The sequence below is a fragment of the Chiroxiphia lanceolata genome, chromosome 25 (genome assembly GCF_009829145.1).
Source record: "Chiroxiphia lanceolata isolate bChiLan1 chromosome 25, bChiLan1.pri, whole genome shotgun sequence".
NCBI classification, from domain to species: domain Eukaryota; kingdom Metazoa; phylum Chordata; class Aves; order Passeriformes; family Pipridae; genus Chiroxiphia; species Chiroxiphia lanceolata.
In genome coordinates this window covers 4,149,445-4,169,956 of record NC_045661.1, presented here as the reverse complement: position 1 = coordinate 4,169,956, position 20,512 = coordinate 4,149,445, and the positions used below count along the sequence as shown (strand labels likewise).

Below are 20,512 nucleotides of genomic sequence, written 5' to 3'. Positions count from 1 at the left end.
ACTAATACCAGCATCACTCCACAGGGTGTGACAAAAAACCCAGTGGGTCTATTAATTTAAATATTGTTCACTTGGATATCCTGCATCTCTGTTTAAAGTGCTCTTTTTATCCTGTGGTGAGCTGCACATATGTTTAATAAGCAGCAGTGTGCAGCCATTGCTCCAGCTGGCTTTATTATGGATCCGTGGCTGGTAGGCTGGGCAATTTTGGAGCACGACAGGCTATTCTGAAAGCCTGCCTCAGCTTTTGGAACATGTCAGGCATTTGCTGAAGACAGAGCTATGTGATACTCTTCTCTAGCTGACTAAATTGCCTGGCTATGTAGGAAATGGTTGCAGGAATTGCCTGCAGGCCACTCGTGAACCTGACCTGTGAGGCTTGAAGCGACAGCGGGGGGCAATGAAGGGAGTCAGACTGTTCCCTCTACTTCTGCATTCAAGTAAGGCATCATGTCACATGCAATAGTTATCATTAGCAATATGTATTATGCCATATCTTCATTATTATTTCTATATTCTGCTATTTATGGGCCTTCTCCTCCTGCCATAATTCCACCCGCACAACAGTGAGATCGTCACTCACGTGCAGCTTCCTCCTTAGCAATGACAGTTACTGGAACAAAACATCTCCTTCTCTGCTCAGGAGTGCAGACAAACCCTTGGTTCAGCCAGATTCTGCTATTCCAGGGAAAATGGACTTTCCCAGTCTTACATAAACTCCTACAGCCACCAAACCAGGGAGACTCAGCACGACGCTGCTCCAGAGTCACCTTGACCAGGAAGAAGCTTCTACTGGATTGTATCCAGCTGGGATAAACTCAGACATTTATCAGTGACAGGTGACAAATGAATTCTGAACATCTCACCTCCATCTTCACAATCTTCAGGGGCTTTGGCCTTCTTACAGAGCCGGGGGTCAAGCCACGTGGTTGTCTTGGTGTTGTGACTGTGGAGCAGAACATGGACCATTAAAAGAAGAATTTCCTCCAGAATGAAGAGACTTTGTTGAAGTATTTACTGTTATAGGGAAACTGCAGCCTTTAGATAATACAACCTTTATTTGTGCCTCAGTCACATCATAAAAATGCTAAAAAGAAAAGGCACCAGCAGAGTGGAGACTCCCCAGAGACACAAACCCTCTTCCCAGACCCCAAAAGCTCATGTGGGAATAGCAGCTGTCTCTACCTGATAGGAAAAAATATTTTTAGCCTCCTCGTGCGCTTAACTCTCAGGGAGGTTTCTGTTTCATTTTTGCCTTGTAATTCACAAATGAGGCAGTTTCACAGGTGCACACATGAGCTGCTTCCCTATCCTGGACTTTCATCTGGGCTATCTGTATTTTGAAACATGCATTCCCAGCCAAGGAACATAAGCAGAGAAGAAAGAATAAACAAGGTCTCAGATTTCACAGAAATCTGACATAGTGAAGGTTTCTATAATTATATAATTAAGTTATATATATATATATAATATAATTAAGTTATAATTCACTTAGCAATACCCACCCAGCTTTGTATTTGTGAGATACAAAACCTATAACAAACAAACTGACTTCGCAGTTTTCCTGCACAGTGGCAATTGCACCGAGCGTGCAACATCAGCAGGGAATTTAACAGAAAGAATATACTTAATTTCATAAAGAAACAGAAGCAGTAAGAGCAGAAGAGAGGTGCAAGAGCAGCAGCAGCTTCCCAGGCTGCAGCCAGCAGCACTCCTCTCCCCCAAGGGCACAGCAAACCCTCCCTGGTGCTGGTTACTCACTCGATGAAGTAGATCATGCCAGTGTCTGTGTAGGCCATCTCCCAGTTCTTGGGAAGGGGTTCCAGGGTCTCATCCCTCGACAAATAATTTCTGAAGTCCATGTTGCTGCTTGTCTGGTTGTAGCTGGGAACAGGTTTCATCCAGTCAGGAGAATCTGAATGTTTTTCTTTGTTTTCTGCAGTTGTTCAGGGAAAGTGTTACTATTTGTCAGATGCTTATGTTGTTTCTCACAAAGAACCACCCTCTTAATCTGGCTATGAGTGGATGTCAAACACGTCCCTGTATGTGATGTGCATTTTTCCACTTTTTTTTTTTTTTTTTCAGCTGTGAACTTTGCAAAGCTGACATGAAAACACTGAACTCTGCTCTTCCCCTGCCAAACAGAATTAACCTTGTATTATGTGTCTGAGCCTACCCTGAAAAAATCAACGCTGGCAGAACTCCAAGTTGACTACACTTTGTTGCTGTTCCTACAGAGAGAACAGTGTTTGCAATGCCATAATACAACCCCAAAAATCCTACTAATATTCCTCAGAGCACCAGAAGGAAATGCAGAGAAGACCCAAACTGCCAGTAAAACAAACAACAGCCCCTCCTACAAGGCACAAGCATAAAAAAAAAAGTCCCAAAAATCCCTGCAGGAAACTTTAAATGGAAACCTCCACCCCTCAGAGCTGAGATTATGCTCAGTACCCTCTGTGACACGATGATGCCCACGACCTTCTCCCCACCACCAGCCCCTCTGTGGTGTTGCCAGCCCTAAAACTGGCAAGTTTAGGTCAGGTCTGGTCATTGTAAGTCTGTCTTAAACACTCACACACAGGATCAGCTGCAAATGCAATGTGACAGCTCCTCTCCACCATCAGTTCTTCCCCCTCGAGATGAGTAACCATGACAGCAAAAGGAAAAGGGCATCCTGCCAATCTAGGAAAGGTCCTGCTGGACACTGCTCCAGCCTCAACACACTTGGCTTTATTTCTTTCCACAAGCTCTCCCTGGGTGGCTTCAGGTGGTGTCATAGTTCCCTCAACCAAAATCATCTGAAAATTTTTACAGTACGAGCTGGTGCTGCCCCTTAAACCGATCACCTCCCTAAAATCTCCCGTGTACAAACCCAGTAACCACCTCAAAACTAAACAACAACATTTACAGGGCACGAATTCTGCCCCGTGAAGGGCTCTGTTTTCTGAAGAGTGGATAAATTTTTCCTTCCTGCTCATGTAACTGGCCCATCCCCAGCACCACATGTTCTCCACTGAGTAGTGCACTCTATGATGCAATTGCACATCTGGCTGGGGGAACAGCTGGTTCTGTTTAAAAGATCATTTCAAACCAGAGCAGAAGCACCAGCCTGAAGAGAAACTGCCTTCAGACTTGAGCAAAACTAAGGAAGCAGGAATGTTATTTGTAAACTCCTTATCCATTTATACAATACTCCAGGGAGTTTCTCCCCTTGTCAACCAACCTATCCCACTGCTGCCATTCACTGCCTCCTTTTCCTCCTCTTCCTCCTCTTCAGGGAGAGAACTTTCCATCCTTTGCATTTTGCTGACAGAAGTGGTTCTTTTCCTCTGCGATTCAGTATCAAAATCATTGTCAAAAAGAACTTGATCCACTGGATCAGGCTGGAAGGGGCTGGGCTCTGCTGGAGGCTTTGGAGTACCGTAAAAATTACCTGAAAATGAAGCAAAAATCAGGCTCAATAAAGCACTGACACTGCTGAAAGCACTGGCAGTGGCTGTGGGTGTTTTATTGCCCATGTAAATGTGTTTTGGTGAAAACTGAACTCCTCAAAGAAAACTCCAGCACTATCAAAACCCAATCAACAGTCAAAGCCTATTTATTCCTGTGTTGACTTTTTGCCAGTGCTGCTATTAGATAACAGAAAACAAGAGGTTTAATTCAAAATTTCTATCCTGCCACAAGTTTTCTAGAGAAAAAGATGGATTTGTTACTTTGTCTGGAATTCACTAATACTCCATAAAGAGACTTGGGGAACAATCTGAGAGAAGCAAAACAGTGAAAATCAATTATTCTTACTCCATACACTAATTAACAGAGTAATATGCAGGAACAGAAACACACTGAATTCAAAAAGCAAATTAATTTTGTGCAGAAACATAAAGTATCTATTTACATAAAAGCAGTTAACAAAGAATTGATTTTAAAACCTTCAATTTTCTACTGACAACACACTTGCTAAACAAAGCCGTTAATATGGCTTCACCTAAAAATGACTTGTACTTGAGAAAAAGGAACAGATTTTTGCCTTCAATATTTTAATCTAAAACACAAAGGAATCATCTGCTGTTTTCTGGAAAAGAATTTCAGCAATTGACCTCTCTCCTGACTGCTCATATGATTTTTATTAAGGAATTGAGAGCACAGCAAGAAAGCTTCCCAGAATTCCTGCTGGGGTAACTTTTAGTGCCTGGATATGGTTTTGACCATGTAAATAAAATAAATAAGAATCCCTTCTGCAAATATCAGTGAGGGTGAGGCTCAGAGTGGGGACAGTCAGATAAAGGGCAGCTAAGGGGAAACAAAAAAGCACTAGTTTAGCCTCAATTTGCTCAGGAGATTTCCACAGAGAGGACAATGTCAACAGTGTGGGACATGGAAAACAAGAGGCACAGAGCCTTTCACAGGATTGTCTACTTAGATAGGTTATTTTCTTTTCTTTTTTCACCACCTTCATTACAGTGTTTTTCCCCACCACATCTAATGAAACCAACTTTGCTCCAGATTTGGACAATCTGGTCTAGTGCTGCTCAATTTTTCACTGGAAAATGCTTTTGTTTCCCTGCTGGATCAGAATTCCCCTTGCTTTCTGCCCTTTTGATGCACATCTGTGAGGAGAACGTGGCCCTGTTCTCTGAGCTTTACACAAAATCAGCTGAATTCTGTTCAAATTGTACCAGGCACAGACAAACCTTTTCAGAATGCTTCCAAAAATGCAACGAGGAAAATAACCAGGTGGCATTAAGGCTGGTTGAAAGGACAACCCACGATTTAGCCCAGAGGCTTTAAAACCAAATCACTCCCCTTCTTTAAAGGTAGCCCAAAAATAGACTCACTGCTGCCTCTCTGCTACTTTCAGATCATCAAATGGGCAGGAAAAGTGGCACCACAGGAGCTACACTTGGACTGAGATCCTGGACATGAGTACTGAGCCCTTATTCCCATTCCATTAAACATCACCAACGTACCATCATATGTTCCACTTTCTAGCAAGGCTCCACTTTCTTCCAGTGCTTTAAACTGCTCAACAGGAATGAAATTATAGTCTACCCCAGGGACTTCCCCATCTCTGGGAGCCCTTGTAGTGCCTGCAAAGACAGAGAAAACACTCTTGTAAGATACTTAAGTGCTGCCTGTTACCAAATGCTGCCTGCTGTAAAATTCAGTAAAACAATGTATTTTTGAATCTTTATACGATGATGTCACTCCAGTAAGAGTTAGAACAAATGGTGAGCAAGTGAACAATAATGTATAAAAACTGGGCCAATAAGTTCCATAGGAATGACAGTTCTGGTACTGACAGAGGAGGAGAGAAAAAGCTGGATGAGCTGGTAATTACAGAGAATTCTTTCTTATGCTCAGTGAACCAAAAAAACAACTTCTGTGGCAGCTGATGACGCCTGGGCCGGGCAATCCCAGTCTGGGATTCTGGGAACAGCCGTGGTATTTTATTTGAACCCAGCTGTAAGGATGCTCCATCTCCCCCTGCTTCCACCAGCACCAACTCTCTAATTTGCAATGAGGTCAGCGTGACTAAGCACGTTTGATTTTTGGGTCACCAAATCCATCACTAGGCACAAAACTTATTTTTTAACCTTACAATTGAGAGTGTAATTCAGCTACACTCCAAGCCCTGGCTGTAGGTCAGCTTTTTCAAAGCAATCAGTAAATTGCTGTGTTAATGCAGGGGTTCTCAAAGGGTTGTGTCTATGAAAATAGGCCTCCCATAGTTAAAACAGCTTAATTAAAGCTCTCCTGGAAAGGACTGCACTGATTCATTACTGCCTACAACCTACCAGCATTTTAAAGGCACATGTCAATTTTGTCAGGCAGCAGCATGAACAAGAGCCAGTAAATAAAAGATAATAACAGTGAAATGCAGTTTAAGAAAGCCACAAACTCTTGGATGTGCTCAGAGAGAAGAGAACAGAGTTCCTGTAAATACAAAAACGTTAGTTGACAAACTTATAAGTTTTCAGTGCAACGAATACTTAAATACAGGCAGTGATGAGCCTTTTGAATCAGTCTGTCTTCTCAGGATGATCAAACAGTTCCCCTGCACTCTCTGCCACTGTCACCCCTTCTGCACACAGCCCCTCCTGCCACCCTGTGTCTATCACTGAAACACTCTGAGCCTGGAATTCTGAACTTTCTGCTCTTTTTAGGTCCATACTGGCTGCACCAATTCGTGGCAACTTCAGCTATGAAGCTATTCCAGCAAAGCCAGAAGTTCCTGCTGCAAGGTAAAGCTATAAACCAGATTAAGAGAGAAGGCAATTAAAGCTCATAAATGATGTGATTGTTAGCAGGAACAGATCAAATGAGGCTGACCTTTACATACTTACAAGGGATGGTTCTCAAGTAGAGATTGTCTCTGATCACTTGCTGGAGTTTGTGGTCTATCGAGCCCTTCTGGAACTGAAGGCTCAGGTAGTGGCGCAAGTCTTTGTTGATGACTTTTCCTTAAAAAACCCAACAGACGAGAATAACTTGTAAAAATTAAGCAGGATCTCACCACAAGAATTGTGTTTCACTGCTGTAAATGTTTCAGAAAAAAAAATAAGAAAGCAGTGAAAGAGTTGGGTTGTTTTAAATGCAACGACCTGAATAGAAAAAAATATTCTGTGGGTTGGAAGGAACCAACCATCTTGTTCCAGGACACCTTCCACTATCCCTGACTGCTCCAAGCCCTGTCCAATCTGGCCTTGGACACTTCCAGGGATGGGGCAGCCACAGCTTCTCCCATGCCAGTCCCTCATCACCCTCACAGGGAAGAGTTTCTTCTGGCACAGTGATTTTAAGCAGAGCTGAGCAACAACCATCCAATGCCAGCATCTCCCAGGCAAGGCAGTGACAATATTCTGGAGCTGTTTGAAAGTCAATAAAAAGCATTCAAATAGAAAACGTATTACCAAAATTCAAAGTCTCCACAGACAGCAAACTATTGTCACTGTATTTTGAAGCAGTTTCCATTCAATTTACACCTACTCACTAGTCACCTGAGCTCAACATTTTGTCACAAGGGAACCTGCATCCTTGATATTATAAAAAGAAAATATTTCCTTTTTTTAAACATTGTATAGTAGAAGAGAGTTGGGGTGGGTTTTTTTTACAATTACTCCTTTGCAATACTTCTGTCAGGTATCATTAGTGAATCTGTCACATCACTGGAGAACCACGGCCCCTTCAGCACACAAATAACTGAGCTCTTGTATTACTGCCTCATCCTTCTGTCAGGAGGGTACAAACCAATCTTTTGTACCCTGTCAGCCTCCCAGAAAGCACATTAAACAGGGTTCAGTGACCTTGGTAAATTTAAGTTACGTACTACAGCAGCACACTCGGGGCTTTAGGGAAAAAGCTCAGCCTTTGTCTCCAAACCCAGCCCAGGAGATGGGCAGCAGCAGGAGAGTGCTGGTGCAGCACAACAGCAGGGAAAAAAGCTGGAACACAGGGCTGCTCCTGTTAAATTATGTCACCAACAGGTTATGAAATGCATAAACCTGCCCCAGGAAAGGTTCTGACAGGAGCCTCTGAAAGCCTGTGAGCCCAACTGCTGAGGAGAACACCTCAAACAGGGCACAGACCCACATCAGTCCTCTCCCAGAGCTCACCTGCATCTTCAACCAACATTTGTGCACTTACATAAATGTCACATTTGGAAAAAATCCCAACACACCCAAACCACCAAAACCCTTCCACCGCTAAACAAGTTTTCCCAACCACCTTTCTCTCCCAAAAAGTCGGCTGAATGTTTGGGTTGTGGCAAGTTTACACTTTCCCTTCCCTTCCAGCCAAGTTAAGGGCAGGTCACACCTTGTACTCATCTCTCAAACACGACCTCAGCGACCACCACCAACCACCAGCAAACAGAATTTCAACCTGCACCCTCCTCCCTCCAAACAAAACTGTGGCAAGCTGAGGAGTATTTCCAAGTGGAACCAAGATTACCTATCAGCCCTTCAGAGAGGTCTGTGCTGTCCACAAACTAACCAAAACCCAAGCAAAACCACCTTAAGCCCCCAAGCAAAGAAAGAAAAAGCCCAGAAGAGGCAGCACAGCCTGTGCTGAACACGAGCCCTGAGCTCCAAACGAAGTCGATTTTTCACCTATTTTAACACTTAATTTATTTAAAAATTATATCCAAACCCACAAAAATCATTCTGCAGCGCTAGGACAACACCTCAGCATCGTCCCTGTGGCTGTCCAGAGTCACACAAGCAACACAAGCAACTCCCACTGAAGTGGATCCCACTGAATCCTCCCAGCAGCTCTGCAGCCCTTGGGGCCAACCCTGCCTGGTGTGATGCCACTGAGCCCCCTCCTCAATTCCCTATTTTACCATCATGAGCTGTTCTTTATAAAACTTTGGATTTTGCTTTGCAGCATAATGAGCAAAACATGTCATGGAAAATGAAAACAAATGGGGTAATCTCCAGGAAGAAAAGTATTTTCCATTTGTTACTACAAATCACTTTACTGTTTGTAGACAAGATGGTTTCTCAACATTAAAAATATGGTTTGCTGCTAAAATGGCCCATCCATCTCCCTGTCAAAGCCTGATCCATAGCTCTGCACTTCAGCAATCCCAGCATATTTCACTCAGGCAGATCAATACCCCCATATTTCACTCAGGCAGATGAATCTGGTCATTAGCTACGTTCAGAGCGCTGCACGTCAGAAAAAACTTGGCAAGAGGTGAAAATCTGCACTGTATGTAGAATTAGACACTTTATTTACTCACTGATCTTCCCCTCTTCATGTTTTAAAATTTAAAAGCTCATAAACCCTTTTCAATAAACATCAACTCAGTTAAAAGACAAAGTAAAGGCAAAGCTGCTGCTAAGGATACACCCACACTGAGGGGTTAATCTTAATATTAAAACCCTAAAGACTGGAGATCAAGACTCTGAGCCCAAGGTGACTAAACTGAAGACTGAAAGGGCTGCCTGGGGAAAACAGAGGAAAGTCAAACAAAACAGCAGGCAGAGGGAAAATGACAGAAAGTCACACAATGCATTAGGAGGCAGAAAAATAAAGTAATAGCAAGGATGCTTTAGGCAACCTCCAGAGCTTGTTCCATGCAAAAGCCAGATTATTTCCCCTCCAGAAGCTGAACATGCTCCTTTACATTGTTTCACGCAGGCTTTTAGGAGAACCTCATGTATCAGCCCCTCCGAAATGACCTAATAAATGTCGGGTTGGTGTTTGTTGTGCTGCTGAGCTGCCTCTGAAGGATGACACAGGCAACACAGGGACCAGTCAAGAGGAATAATGTACTTTATACCGTTCAGGTTCTGCAAGATGAACAGGCACAAGCCTCTTGTTTTCAGTTTTAATTTAAATTAACCACGAAAGAGCTGTTTAAACGAGGATATGCACACTGCAGCTGGGCAAGAACTAAGTGGCTGCAGAAGGAAAAAACAGGCTCGAGTGTCACTGCAGCAAAACACAGCGCTGGGAAGGACAGAGGCAAATGAGTGACAGGGACATGGTGAAAAACGGGGGTGGTGGCTCTCACAAACTGTGCTGGTGAAGTTGCCTTTGCTGCTGTACCTAAGCAGGACGAAGAACAGCTATTTATACCCCCAACCTGTCATGGAAACGCTCGAGAACACACACTGCAGTCACAAACAGAGGAGCATTGCCATGGTGCTACTAGAACTCGGCACCAAACCCCCCTCCTAGATCAGAAATGTTGGTAAAACAGCAAAGTTCAACGTTGAAATGTGCAAGTACATTATAAGAATTCAGTCTGTGTAGTTTTTATGTTGCTGTCTGGTAATAATGTCACAAGTGCCTCTGGCTAATGCTGCTGGTATATGGAATACCTGTGATGCCCCCCACGAATCACTCTGAAGACCACGTGGAAATTTTCCACATTGTTCTGATGAAGCTTTTACACAAACACAGGTGTGACAGCTTTCCAGAGACATGGAATTCTCTGCACTGCTGGGGAGTGATGACTGAAGTTTCCATGCCAACACCTTCTGGAGACACTGGCAGCTACAGGCTCCCAAGGAGCTGCAGTGCTGATGGGTGACTGAATAAGTGGACAGTGCTTTTCTCTCGAACTTTTTGAAAAATACTTCACTGTTCATTATAAAAGCAATTTTTCAAAGTAGTAGTTTATTAAAAGCATGCTGCTTTCCTATTAAAGTATGTAATTTATTACCAGGGCTTACACCTTCGCTGTAGCTTTTAGCATAAAAATGCAATTTTAAGTGAAGAGGTGAGAAAATGGAATTGCATTCCCCCGTCTTTAGTGGAAATTTTTAAAAGCTCAGCTGCAGTCCTGGTGTGCTCTGCTGGTGAAAAGTAAAATCATAGAATCCTATAATGGTTTGAGTGGGAAGGGACATTAAAGATCATCTCATTCCACCCCCTGCCATGGGCAGGAACATCTTCCACTAGCCCAGGTTGCTCCAAACCCTGTCCAACCTGGCCTTGAACACTTCCAGGGATGGGGCAGCCACAGCTTCTCTGGGCAACCTGTGCCAGGGCCTCCCCACCCTCGCAGGGAAGAACTCCTTCCCAATATCCCATCTAACTCTGCCCCTGTCCACGTGAAGCCATTCCCCCTTGTCCTGTCCCTCCATCCCTCGTCCAAGTCCCTCTCCAGCTCTCCTGGAGCCCCTTTAGGCACTGGAAGGGGCTCTCAGCTCTCCCTGGAGCCTTCTCTTCTCCAGGTGAACCCCCCCAGCCCTCCCAGCCTGGCTCCACAGCAGAGGGGCTCCAGCCCTTGGAACATCTCTGTGGCCTCCTCTGGACTCACTCCAGCAGCTCTAGAGGGATGCCCAGGGCTGGAGGCAGCTCTGCAGGTGGGGTCTCACCTGAGGGGGCAGAGGGGCAGGATCCCCCCCTCCCCTGCTGCCCATGCTGTGGGATCAGCCCAACATGAGGGTTTTGGGGTCCCAGCACACGTGGCCAGAGCACATCCAGCCTCTCACCCACCACCACCAGCCCCCACCAGCTCAGGGCTGGGAAGGCAGGAGCATTCCCAGCTATTCCCGCGGTGATCTGCCGCCATCTCCCGGCACCTTCCAGCCGATCCCCCTTGTTCCCCCCCTTTCCCACTCCCCAAATCCACCCCAACCCCCTCCCCGGGGGGGGGGGGTTTAAACACCACAGAACGAAAAATCACACATGGCATACACTGCCACGAAATTTTCTTTTCTCCCTCAGAGCAGAGCAGAGGGGAAGTGTAACCGGAATTCCACGTTCAGAATCCCACACGTGGGAACGCGAGCCCGGAACGTCCACGGCTCCGCTCGGCTGCCTGATGTGTTACATAAGCTGGGACTGCAAAAGGCCACCCCGACCATGAAAATTCCACTGAAACACACGTTAGGGGCTGTAAAACAGCTCCCTGGCTTCGCTCACAGGATAAACTAAAACAGGAATTAACAGGGTTCCTCGAGTGGAAAACAGTTACTGTTTAATTAAACCGGGCTGTCAATACTCAGAGTGAGATTAAGTGATCTTTGACGTGACTAAGCAAAAGCTGTTTAAAGAAATGTTCAGCTCCACAAAGCAGGGACGATGCATTAGGAAACCCAGGTTATAATTGGTGTGTAACATTAGCTTTATTATGCTCCTCAGCAACTACTCACGTATGATAATGCCACAGAAGTTCCTGATCTAATTCCTGATCTAAACATGTGCCTCCACTGAGCACAATTATTTCCAAGCCTGCAAAGGAATCACTGTATTCACATGGAGAGGATGGAAAAGCCCAGTACTCCAGGACCCACACAGTGACCTGCCCACTGGCAAATCCACGTCTGTGCTCCCAGCACAAGCAACAGGTGGGAGGTTCAAATTATTTCAATTAATACAGAAAAGAGACAGCAGCATTTTGAGAACATCCAACCCTGTCAGAAGGTGCTTCCTCAGGTTGTGGGGCAGAAACACAGATGGATTACTGTGCAGAAGCCTGCTTTTCCTCCATGGGAGGGGCCCAGGAGCCCTGGGAGCATGGAGGAGGAAGGCTAAGACTGACAGCTCAGGTCCCAGGTCACCCAGGGCTCCGTGACACACTCCCACTCAACATCTCCCTGTCTCCCTCCCAGGTGATGGAGGCAAGAAATCAAGTTTGGAGTCTGCCCGTGGAAGAGTGGAGCTCCCTAAGAAAATCTGGGACAGCTCAGAAGGCGAGATGACACCACATCTGGGCCAGTATCCCATCTGGGAACAGAGATCCTGGCCCCCTTATGGCTCAGGGGATCTTTGCAGCTTCTTCAAAGCGCAGCCGAGCTCCCCATCAGGTGCAGCATCACTTCCCAAGGGACAGGAGTCAGGAAACGGCTGTGTCCTGCCCACAGGGCTCAGTAAGCACCTGGAGCCTCCGGCCATTACCAGCTGCTTTGGAGTTAAGTCGCTGCAAGGATGCTCAAAAGACCAAAAGCAGATAATCATCTCAGGAATGTGACACGAACTTCTGCTCGCCTGCCTTTTAATGAGCCTCGAACAGCGGTAGGTCCCGCTCTGCTCCCGCTCCCAAAGTCTAAATTAATCACGTCTTTTGAGTGCCAGACCCGACACCAGAAAAGGCCAAGCGGTGACTAATTCAGCAGAGATTCTCCAAAGGGCCACGGTGGGCAGGTCTCTGGCTCCCACACCGTAAGGGCATCGTGATTTGCTGTATCAGAGACATCTCTCTCAAACCAGCAACCTGTCACAAGACACAGATTCTCCCCTGACAGTGAACAGAACAGACAAGGTAAAGAATGAAAGCTGATTTCCCAGAGCAAACGTGGGAGAAGAGCCAAATGCATTAGCAGCTTATTTTGGGATGTGAAATGCAAATGATGTATTTTACAGACCAAAAAAAAAAAAAAAGCAAAATAATTAAAGGGCATGAAAAAAGAGCAAAAATATATTTTAATCTGTTCTGGCCATACTTACAGACTTCTCACCCCCTCCCTCAGCCCATCATTTGCAAAGCTTTGGGTTGAGAGCAGACTAACAGGTGCCAAGAACCAAACTCTTCTGCAGTTACCAAAGCTGTTGTCAGCAGAGGGATAATCTGGGAATGACCTGGGAAAGTTGTTTGATGAAGGAAGGGAAAGTCCTGAGGATAAGGAGGTGATGAATGCAGATGCAACTGAGCTGGACTATTTGGGAATACGGGCAGGTATGAAGGAGGTATTACAATTGAGAAAAGGGCTGTAAGGAGAAAATACTTTCAAAAGATACTTTAAATCCCTTTTTAACAATGGCTTTCAAACATTCACCAATGGAATCTCACTAAAGCCTGCTCAGCTGTGTGAATCTCCCCCTGCTAAATGTCTGCAGAGAACATTTGACTGAAGACAGGGACAGCAAAGCCATTTTCATTAAGCCATGCTGCACTCACACCGAGTTATTCCAGCATCTGGAGAAAACATGTTATAATAAAGGAAAAGGGGTAGTTGAGAAATTATCAAAACTTTCAGGCACAGGACAATTCGAGAGAAGGCCTTTACCCTGCTACTCCTCTATGATGAGCTTTTGCACACAGCCCTGCCAAGCCCATCCCAGCTTTCCCAAAGCTTGCAGGAGATCCATTTGCTTTATCGTGCCTCTTAACTGCATCACAAAGATATTTAGGAAACATGAGCCATATGGAAATCTTTACCCTCCTGATGCCAGTGTCCTGTGGATATAGATCCAGGAGAGGGTCAGACTTGGGGTAGGTGAACCTGACCCCTCTGTGTGCTCTCCAGCTGTCCAGACCATCATTTTTCCATGCAATACGTCCAAGAACTGGACATCTAATAAATAATGAAGACCTAAACCACCTACATTTACATTTTATAACCCCTCTACCAAACACTCCAAGGCACAAGACTGGGTGGGAAGTCCCAAGATATCAGCACAGAAGGAAGGAAGCAGGACTGGAGGAGCCCTCACCCAGGAGCTGCAGGGCCTGCCCAAGCAGCAGAGAAGGACTTTCATTCCTCTAAGTAACACAATTAATCTGGAAACTTTTAACTACAATAGGAAATCTTGTTTCTTTGTATTGAAGAAAAATCACAGTGCAGAGCGTTTGCAGATTACCCTGCTGTGAAATAAAGGTTGTTAAGTGGCTAAATGTTACTGGTGTCAGTCTGCTTTGAAGAAAATTGAATTAAGGACCTCTCACGTAGCTGAACTATGGCTGTGTCATTAAAGGCATTCTGCAAATTTATAAAAAGTAAAGGCTAAGTGTGTCAGATTCACATAATTACATTAACATGATAGATGCAGAACAATTCATGGAGGAATTTAAGTAGTCTATTGTACAGAAAAAAAATCTCAAGGCTCTTCACAGCCACAATAATCCATTAAACCAGACTCATTTACTCGCTGAAAGCTGAAAAATATTGGAAAGGTTTACTTTGAAAGGCTTAATTGTAGTTTGCTATATGCTGCACAATAAATTCTTGGTAATATTCTTATTTACAGAAATTATGGTAGAGATAAGCCTTGCAGTATTAATAAATCATTTACCAGAGCACTCAAAATACTGGCAGGGTGTTTACAGTCCTACTGAAAGAAATGAAAACCTGTTTATCCAGATTTAAGAAAGAGGGTTGCCACCAACCTCATTACAGTTTGTACATCCCAGTTCACTGAGGGGATTTTCTTATTTTTGTTAATAACACAGAATACACTCAGAAAACACCATTAACTATGAATTTTGACTTTTTCAGCCTCCAGATTTAGATCACTAAAAATGATCAAAGGGGTGTTCAACACCAGCCTTTACAGGATAATGCCTTCAGATCCTCAGTGGAGGTGGTGACTGATTGAGGGAGACAAAGTTTCTCATTTCTCATTCTTGAACATCCCAGCACCCTGTGCTGCACTGTTCCCTTGAAATCTTACAGGGTTGGAAATGCTCTCCCAGTAAACCAGCCCACTGTTGGTAAACCTATGCAAAACTAATTTGGCTTTGTGTTTGCTTACGAACTTCATCATTAAAGCATTTCAAGTTTTGAAGATAACTAAAATACGCTTTGGAAGGCACAACCCCAAACAATCTTTGAGAAACACAAAAAGCACTGGCAAACCAGGGACTGTTTATTCCAAAAAAACACTCGAAGTTGAGAAGGACAAGAGGTGAAATGTAAACAGCGGGAGGCTGGATGCAATCCCCCAGGGTTTTATTTTTGGCAGCACAGAAACAGCAAAGTCAACTGTAACAGAGTGTGAATATCCATGGCTGGGTTCCTGATCTACCATGAAAAAAAAAATAAATCTATTGTTTAGTGCACAAGGAAGGGGAAAGAAAATATTGGCAGAACACAGATGGCATTAGCTGGAGCCTTTCAGTGCCATTTGGTTGGTGTATGAAAATAACACTCGTTACCCAGCTCACACTTGTCGCCGTTCACAGATGCACCAAAACTGGCTGAATCTTGGAAGTGAAGAATAAGCCTGGAGTGATAGGACAAGTGGGAATGGTTTAAACTGAGAGAGAGTAGGTTTAGATCGAGCCCCTCTGCTGTGGAGCCAGGCTGGGAGAGCTGGGGGGGTTCACCTGGACAAGAGAAGGCTCCAGGGAAACCTGAGAGCCCCTTCCAGAGCCTAAAGGGGCTCCAGGAGAGCTGGAGAGGCACTTGAGACAAGGGATGGAGGGACAGGACACAGGGAATGGCTTCCCACTGCCACAGGGCAGGGTTAGACGGGATATTGGGAAGAAACTGGTCCCTGTTAGGGTGGGGAAGCCCTGGCACAGGTTGCCCAGAGAAGCTGTGACTGCCCCATCCCTGGGAGTGTCCAAGGTCAGGTTGGACAGGGCTTGGAGCAACCTGGTCCAGTGGAAGGTGTCCCTGCCTATGACAGGGGTGGAATGAGATGATCTTTAATGTCCCTTCTCACTCAAACCATTCCATGATTCTATGACCCAGCACAAGAAATTTTTAACCTTCTACCACCCACCCTGAGCTCATCCCTCTCCACCTGCAGAGCGCAGACCATCCACAGGCAGGGTGTGGGGACACTCCCCTGCACCCACGGAAGGCAGCTCCTATCTAACCACAACCAACAACAAAGAGCTTTTCTTCAAACAACCTAAAAGCAGGAGCACTGGGCTCACATGCCAGAACACATTCCCAGCAGGGACAGCAGCAGCAGAGCTCCCAGCAGACCCCTGCTCCCTTCCCTCCTGGCTGCTGCCGGCACACGGCCACAGCACACGGCAGGATGGGGACACACAACACTTTGGAACGGAGGGAAAAGTTGGGAATTGAGGCCAGCTGCACTTGGAAACCCGTATGTAGGGCACCAACAGATAAAAGCTCCACTGGACGCAAAAACAAGGAGCATTTTGCAGTTACACAACTCCGGGGCAATTTCGTGGAGAGGTATTTTATCTTTTGATTAAAATAGAGTGTATAAGTTTAGTGGGGTTAACATGAAACAAAATATACATGTAAAAAACCAAATATGAGTATACTTAGAGCAGATGAAAAATGTTGGCAATTACTGGTGGACCACACAGCTCATTATTTTTCACCAAATGCTACTTTTCTTCTCTGTATCTTGTTACATCTATAGACACACTCAGCCTGTGCATGATTTCCATGGAATGACAGCATTTTAAGTTGGTTTTGTGCCCTGCACTGGTAGCACAACAGCTTGCATAGCCTAATAAATTGCCTACAACCTTAAGGATTTTTAAAATGAAAATCTTTTTGAGTAAACTACTCAAACTTTGAGACTCCAGCTTCACACACACCAGTATCAGATATGATTACAGTAATACACTGCACGCACACAAAAATCCATTAACCATGGGAATACAGTCAGGAGAATTACCAGTGAGCAGGGTTTGCTCTGATCATGCCAAGTATTTTAATACTCTATTATTAAATAGGAGAACAGCAAGGCACAAAGGCCTGTACAGCTGTTTCTGATATAAGATCAGACACTGAAGGAGATATGAGCAGAACTCAAATGATTTAAAGTAATGAATGGGTTTCAAATCAAATGCAAACACAACCATTTCCTTCAACTTAACCATGGGGAAGAAAAACGCAAAAGAACTTTCCACAAGAGAAGTTTGACCTTTTTTATTATATACGGAGACTTTCCTCTCCTCTCTTTGATTTGGTGTTTTCTTGAGAAGTGAAAAAAAGCACCGAACAGATCAACAATCTTTTGCCTATTTATAAAGATTTGTTATATTTTCAAGTGATATTTTAGTGTTCTATTCTTCTCCAGATCCTTCCCACACTTCACTGGGAGGCTACATGTATCCTGCTTAACTCTTGGGAAAGATGGAGCATTTCACAACTTTCTAAAGCAACTAAGAGTCACTGTAGAGAATTTGGTTTGAATTCCCACAATACTCCACCTGCCAACACGGCCCATGGTTTCCATCTCAAATCAAATGCATTGGCACTGATGGTAAAGAACAAGAATCCAGATAAACTGCACCCTGTGAGCCTCTGCCACAGCCAGGTATGAGACAGAGACAAGGATTTACAGGGATGTCTGGAAAATTCAGTGAGCCTGGGAGCTTGAAACACCTCACAAAAACCAAACGTAGGCTTGGTAAGGTCTAATTAAGCCTCTCAAAGTGAGAGTAGTAAAGAACAAGAGGCAACAGGGGTTTGACACCACAACAGCAGATGAATTAGATACACTGGAATATGGCTGGAATGTGGAATTGTTAAGTTTGGAAAAGACCTTTATGATCATGAAGTCCAACCATCAGCCCAGCACCACCACTAAACCACGTCCTCAGGTGCCACATCCACACATTCTTTCAACACTTCCAGGGATGGTGACTCCACCAGCTCCCTGGGCAAACTGTTACAAAGCTTTTCAACCCCTTCCTCGAAAAAAGCTTCCTAATATCCAATCTAAAACCTCCCCTGGTGTAACTTGAGGCCATGTCCTCAGTGCAACCTGATCGAACCACGAGCCCGTACGGTGACACACCAACGGGCTCCAACACGTTAAAAGAGTGTGTTACAACAATCTAAAGGGTCAAAACAACAATTAGAACTTGTAATACACCAACATGTTAAAAAAAAATTAAAAATACAGGGTTTTTAAAATAATAGTACTTTAATAAAGCTTCTTAATTATGCATTCAAGGCCTTGCTGAGCTTTAATCATTCTGCAAATCACTACACCACAGAGGCTGCCCAGGGTGAGCTGTATCTGTCACTGCAACACTTGTATTGTAAAGTCAAATACAGACATCACAGCCATGAAATCAGAGTCCTCTGTAGCTGTCATAGGTTATAATAATACATAAATCATCTAGTCTGCTCCTAATTGAGAAGTGGAGCACCAAAAACAAAGTAACGTGAACAATGGACGTGATTTTCCTCGGGCTAACTATGGCTTGTTTTTTTCTAATCAACAATCTTCCATTCATTCCCTTAAGTTTACAATGTGAGGTTTTAATTTATTCACGCTAGGAAAAAAAAAATGATTAAATGAGACAGCAAACAAACCCATTTGGTCTGGAAAGCACAATTAACATATGCAACTGAACAAAACGTTACTCGAGTCCCCAAACTGTTCTAATATTAATGCTTCCCTTTGGAAATCTGCAGCTGATGTGCAAATTCAAACTTACTGACGTTTAGTAAGTCTTGTTCCATGTCCCACCCCACCAAGGGACTGCCCACAGGGCACCTGTGCAGGTTAAGCTGTCGCAGTGTTTGGCCGAAGCTGCCAGTCCTTGTGTTTGTCCTGACACAGCATCACGTTTCAGCTGGTGACGTAGGCCCAACATACCAGATCTCATTGCTTAAGCACCGTGCAGTTCTCCAGAATGACACATTTCAGTCACATCCCCAAAGAAAAATGTCCTTGCAGCTGCTCTGTGTTACACAAGCGATTTAATCTGCTTGGGACTTGGCACTGCTTTCCCAGCAGAAGGGTAAGTGTTCGCATGCCAAGACCTTTTTATTTTTGATTTTTTTTTTTTTGAGTGTTCTGATTAGAATAGAACTTATGCAAATCACAGACAGGTTTATTTTTAGCCTGCTTTCCATAGGAAGCAAGACATGCAATTACACTCCGCATAATTTCTAGGCCCACTAACCTATTTCAGTCTGGAGTCTGGCAGAGCAGGAGCCTGACAAAGATACTCTATCGACAGAGATGCTGGATGCCTGTTCTCCTGGATCAGACAAACCTCTTGGGTGACCATCCAACACGGGAAGCAGAATATGTTCCCAGCAGAGGTGTCCTCCAGCTGCATTTGTGAGCAGCAGTGGAAGCTGAATCCATAAACCGATTTATACAACAGTAACCTGGGCTCTCAAATACCATCCCAAACAACCCTGCTTTGCACTGCTTTCAAATACAACATCTCTTCTAACAGTTGCAGTTCATTCCACACAGAAATGCCACCAAAGGGTTTTTTGGGCACAGAGCTCTGTTGGGCTCCTCAACCCTCTGTTACGGCAGGACCCCCCGAGCAGATGGGAAAGGAGCAATTCCTGCTCCACCAAACAAGAGCCATTATGCAGCTTCTGTGAAGGAATTAGAGCATCCTGAACCGGCTTTTCAAGGAGCTCTGGAAATGCCAGCACTGGCAGAGGTGGGATGCAGCATTCCCAACGGAGAGCTGGTGCTTTCCCAGGGAGAGGCAGCTCGGCAGTAAACCCACGGTGCAGCTCCACGGCTGTGCCTCGCCGAGCTCCCAAGGACTCCCAGGGACCTGGAAACACCAACATCTGTGTGCCAGGTCAGCACTCCTGTGATCAAACCCTCTGTGGCACAGCAGTAGTGACTGGAGACATCTCACAGTTTAATTGGAAAACAACCCCCTCCCAGTGCTCTCTGCACAAACGGGCAGTCAGCGAAATCCCTGGAACTCCAGATGTGCCCGGGCCATGACTAATGGCAGTGCCTGACTCACACAGTTCACACGGCAGCTCTGCACCCAGGGAGGCTCTACACAGTCTGATACAACCCCTGAGGACTGGGGGCACACCAGTGAGCACCACAGCATCCCAGGAAGGGCTGGGATGTCCCTGTGCCCATGGGAACACGCCCCATGCACCGGCTGTGGAGTTGCTCTCGTTGATCCCCTTTGGCACAACCACAGCTGGAAGGGAACAGTTTCATGTTTCCCCAGATTTTTCAATGTATTTCTCAGCAAAACCAAGCTTGGTACAGAAAAGTATCAATGCTGACATTTTCAAGTGCTGGTACAAACACCACTGCAACCCCTGGCTTGCCTGGGTCATGCAGCTATCATAAAAATAAGATGTGAAAAAGACTTCTGTCTGAAAACACAACCTACAAAACAACATTCAGTATCTGTTGTGGTTAACTTTTACCCTTAGGGAATCTCACAGTGTTTGAAATTTTCCCCAGAACACCCCTGAGGACATACTGAACACCCACTGCAGTTGTACAGCGAGTGCATCCAACTCAGTTTTGCCACACTGTAAGCTGAAGTATGAGAAAATAACTCAAGCCCTACCAACACTGTTCAAAATACTTTTAAAATCTTCCAGTTCAGAAAATAAGGTAACTCTCCTTCACCCGTGTGATGTCAGTCAAGTGT

At 44.8% G+C, this 20,512-nt stretch overlaps 1 protein-coding gene across 4 annotated transcripts in view; it reads right to left on the bottom strand.

Moving 5' to 3' along the window:
* MAGI3 (membrane associated guanylate kinase, WW and PDZ domain containing 3) overlaps positions 1–20,512 on the bottom strand; it is a 68,092-nt gene that overhangs the window by 27,507 nt on the left and 20,073 nt on the right. For all 4 annotated transcript variants that reach the window (XM_032710384.1, XM_032710385.1, XM_032710387.1 and 1 more), the window contains exons 2-6: positions 6,348–6,464; positions 4,971–5,090; positions 3,227–3,436; positions 1,762–1,936; positions 867–946 (exon numbers count right to left, since the gene is read on the bottom strand). In XM_032710384.1, the coding sequence (XP_032566275.1) occupies positions 867–946; positions 1,762–1,936; positions 3,227–3,436; positions 4,971–5,090; positions 6,348–6,464 (702 nt within the window). The remainder of the gene's footprint in view (positions 1–866; positions 947–1,761; positions 1,937–3,226; positions 3,437–4,970; positions 5,091–6,347; positions 6,465–20,512) is intronic.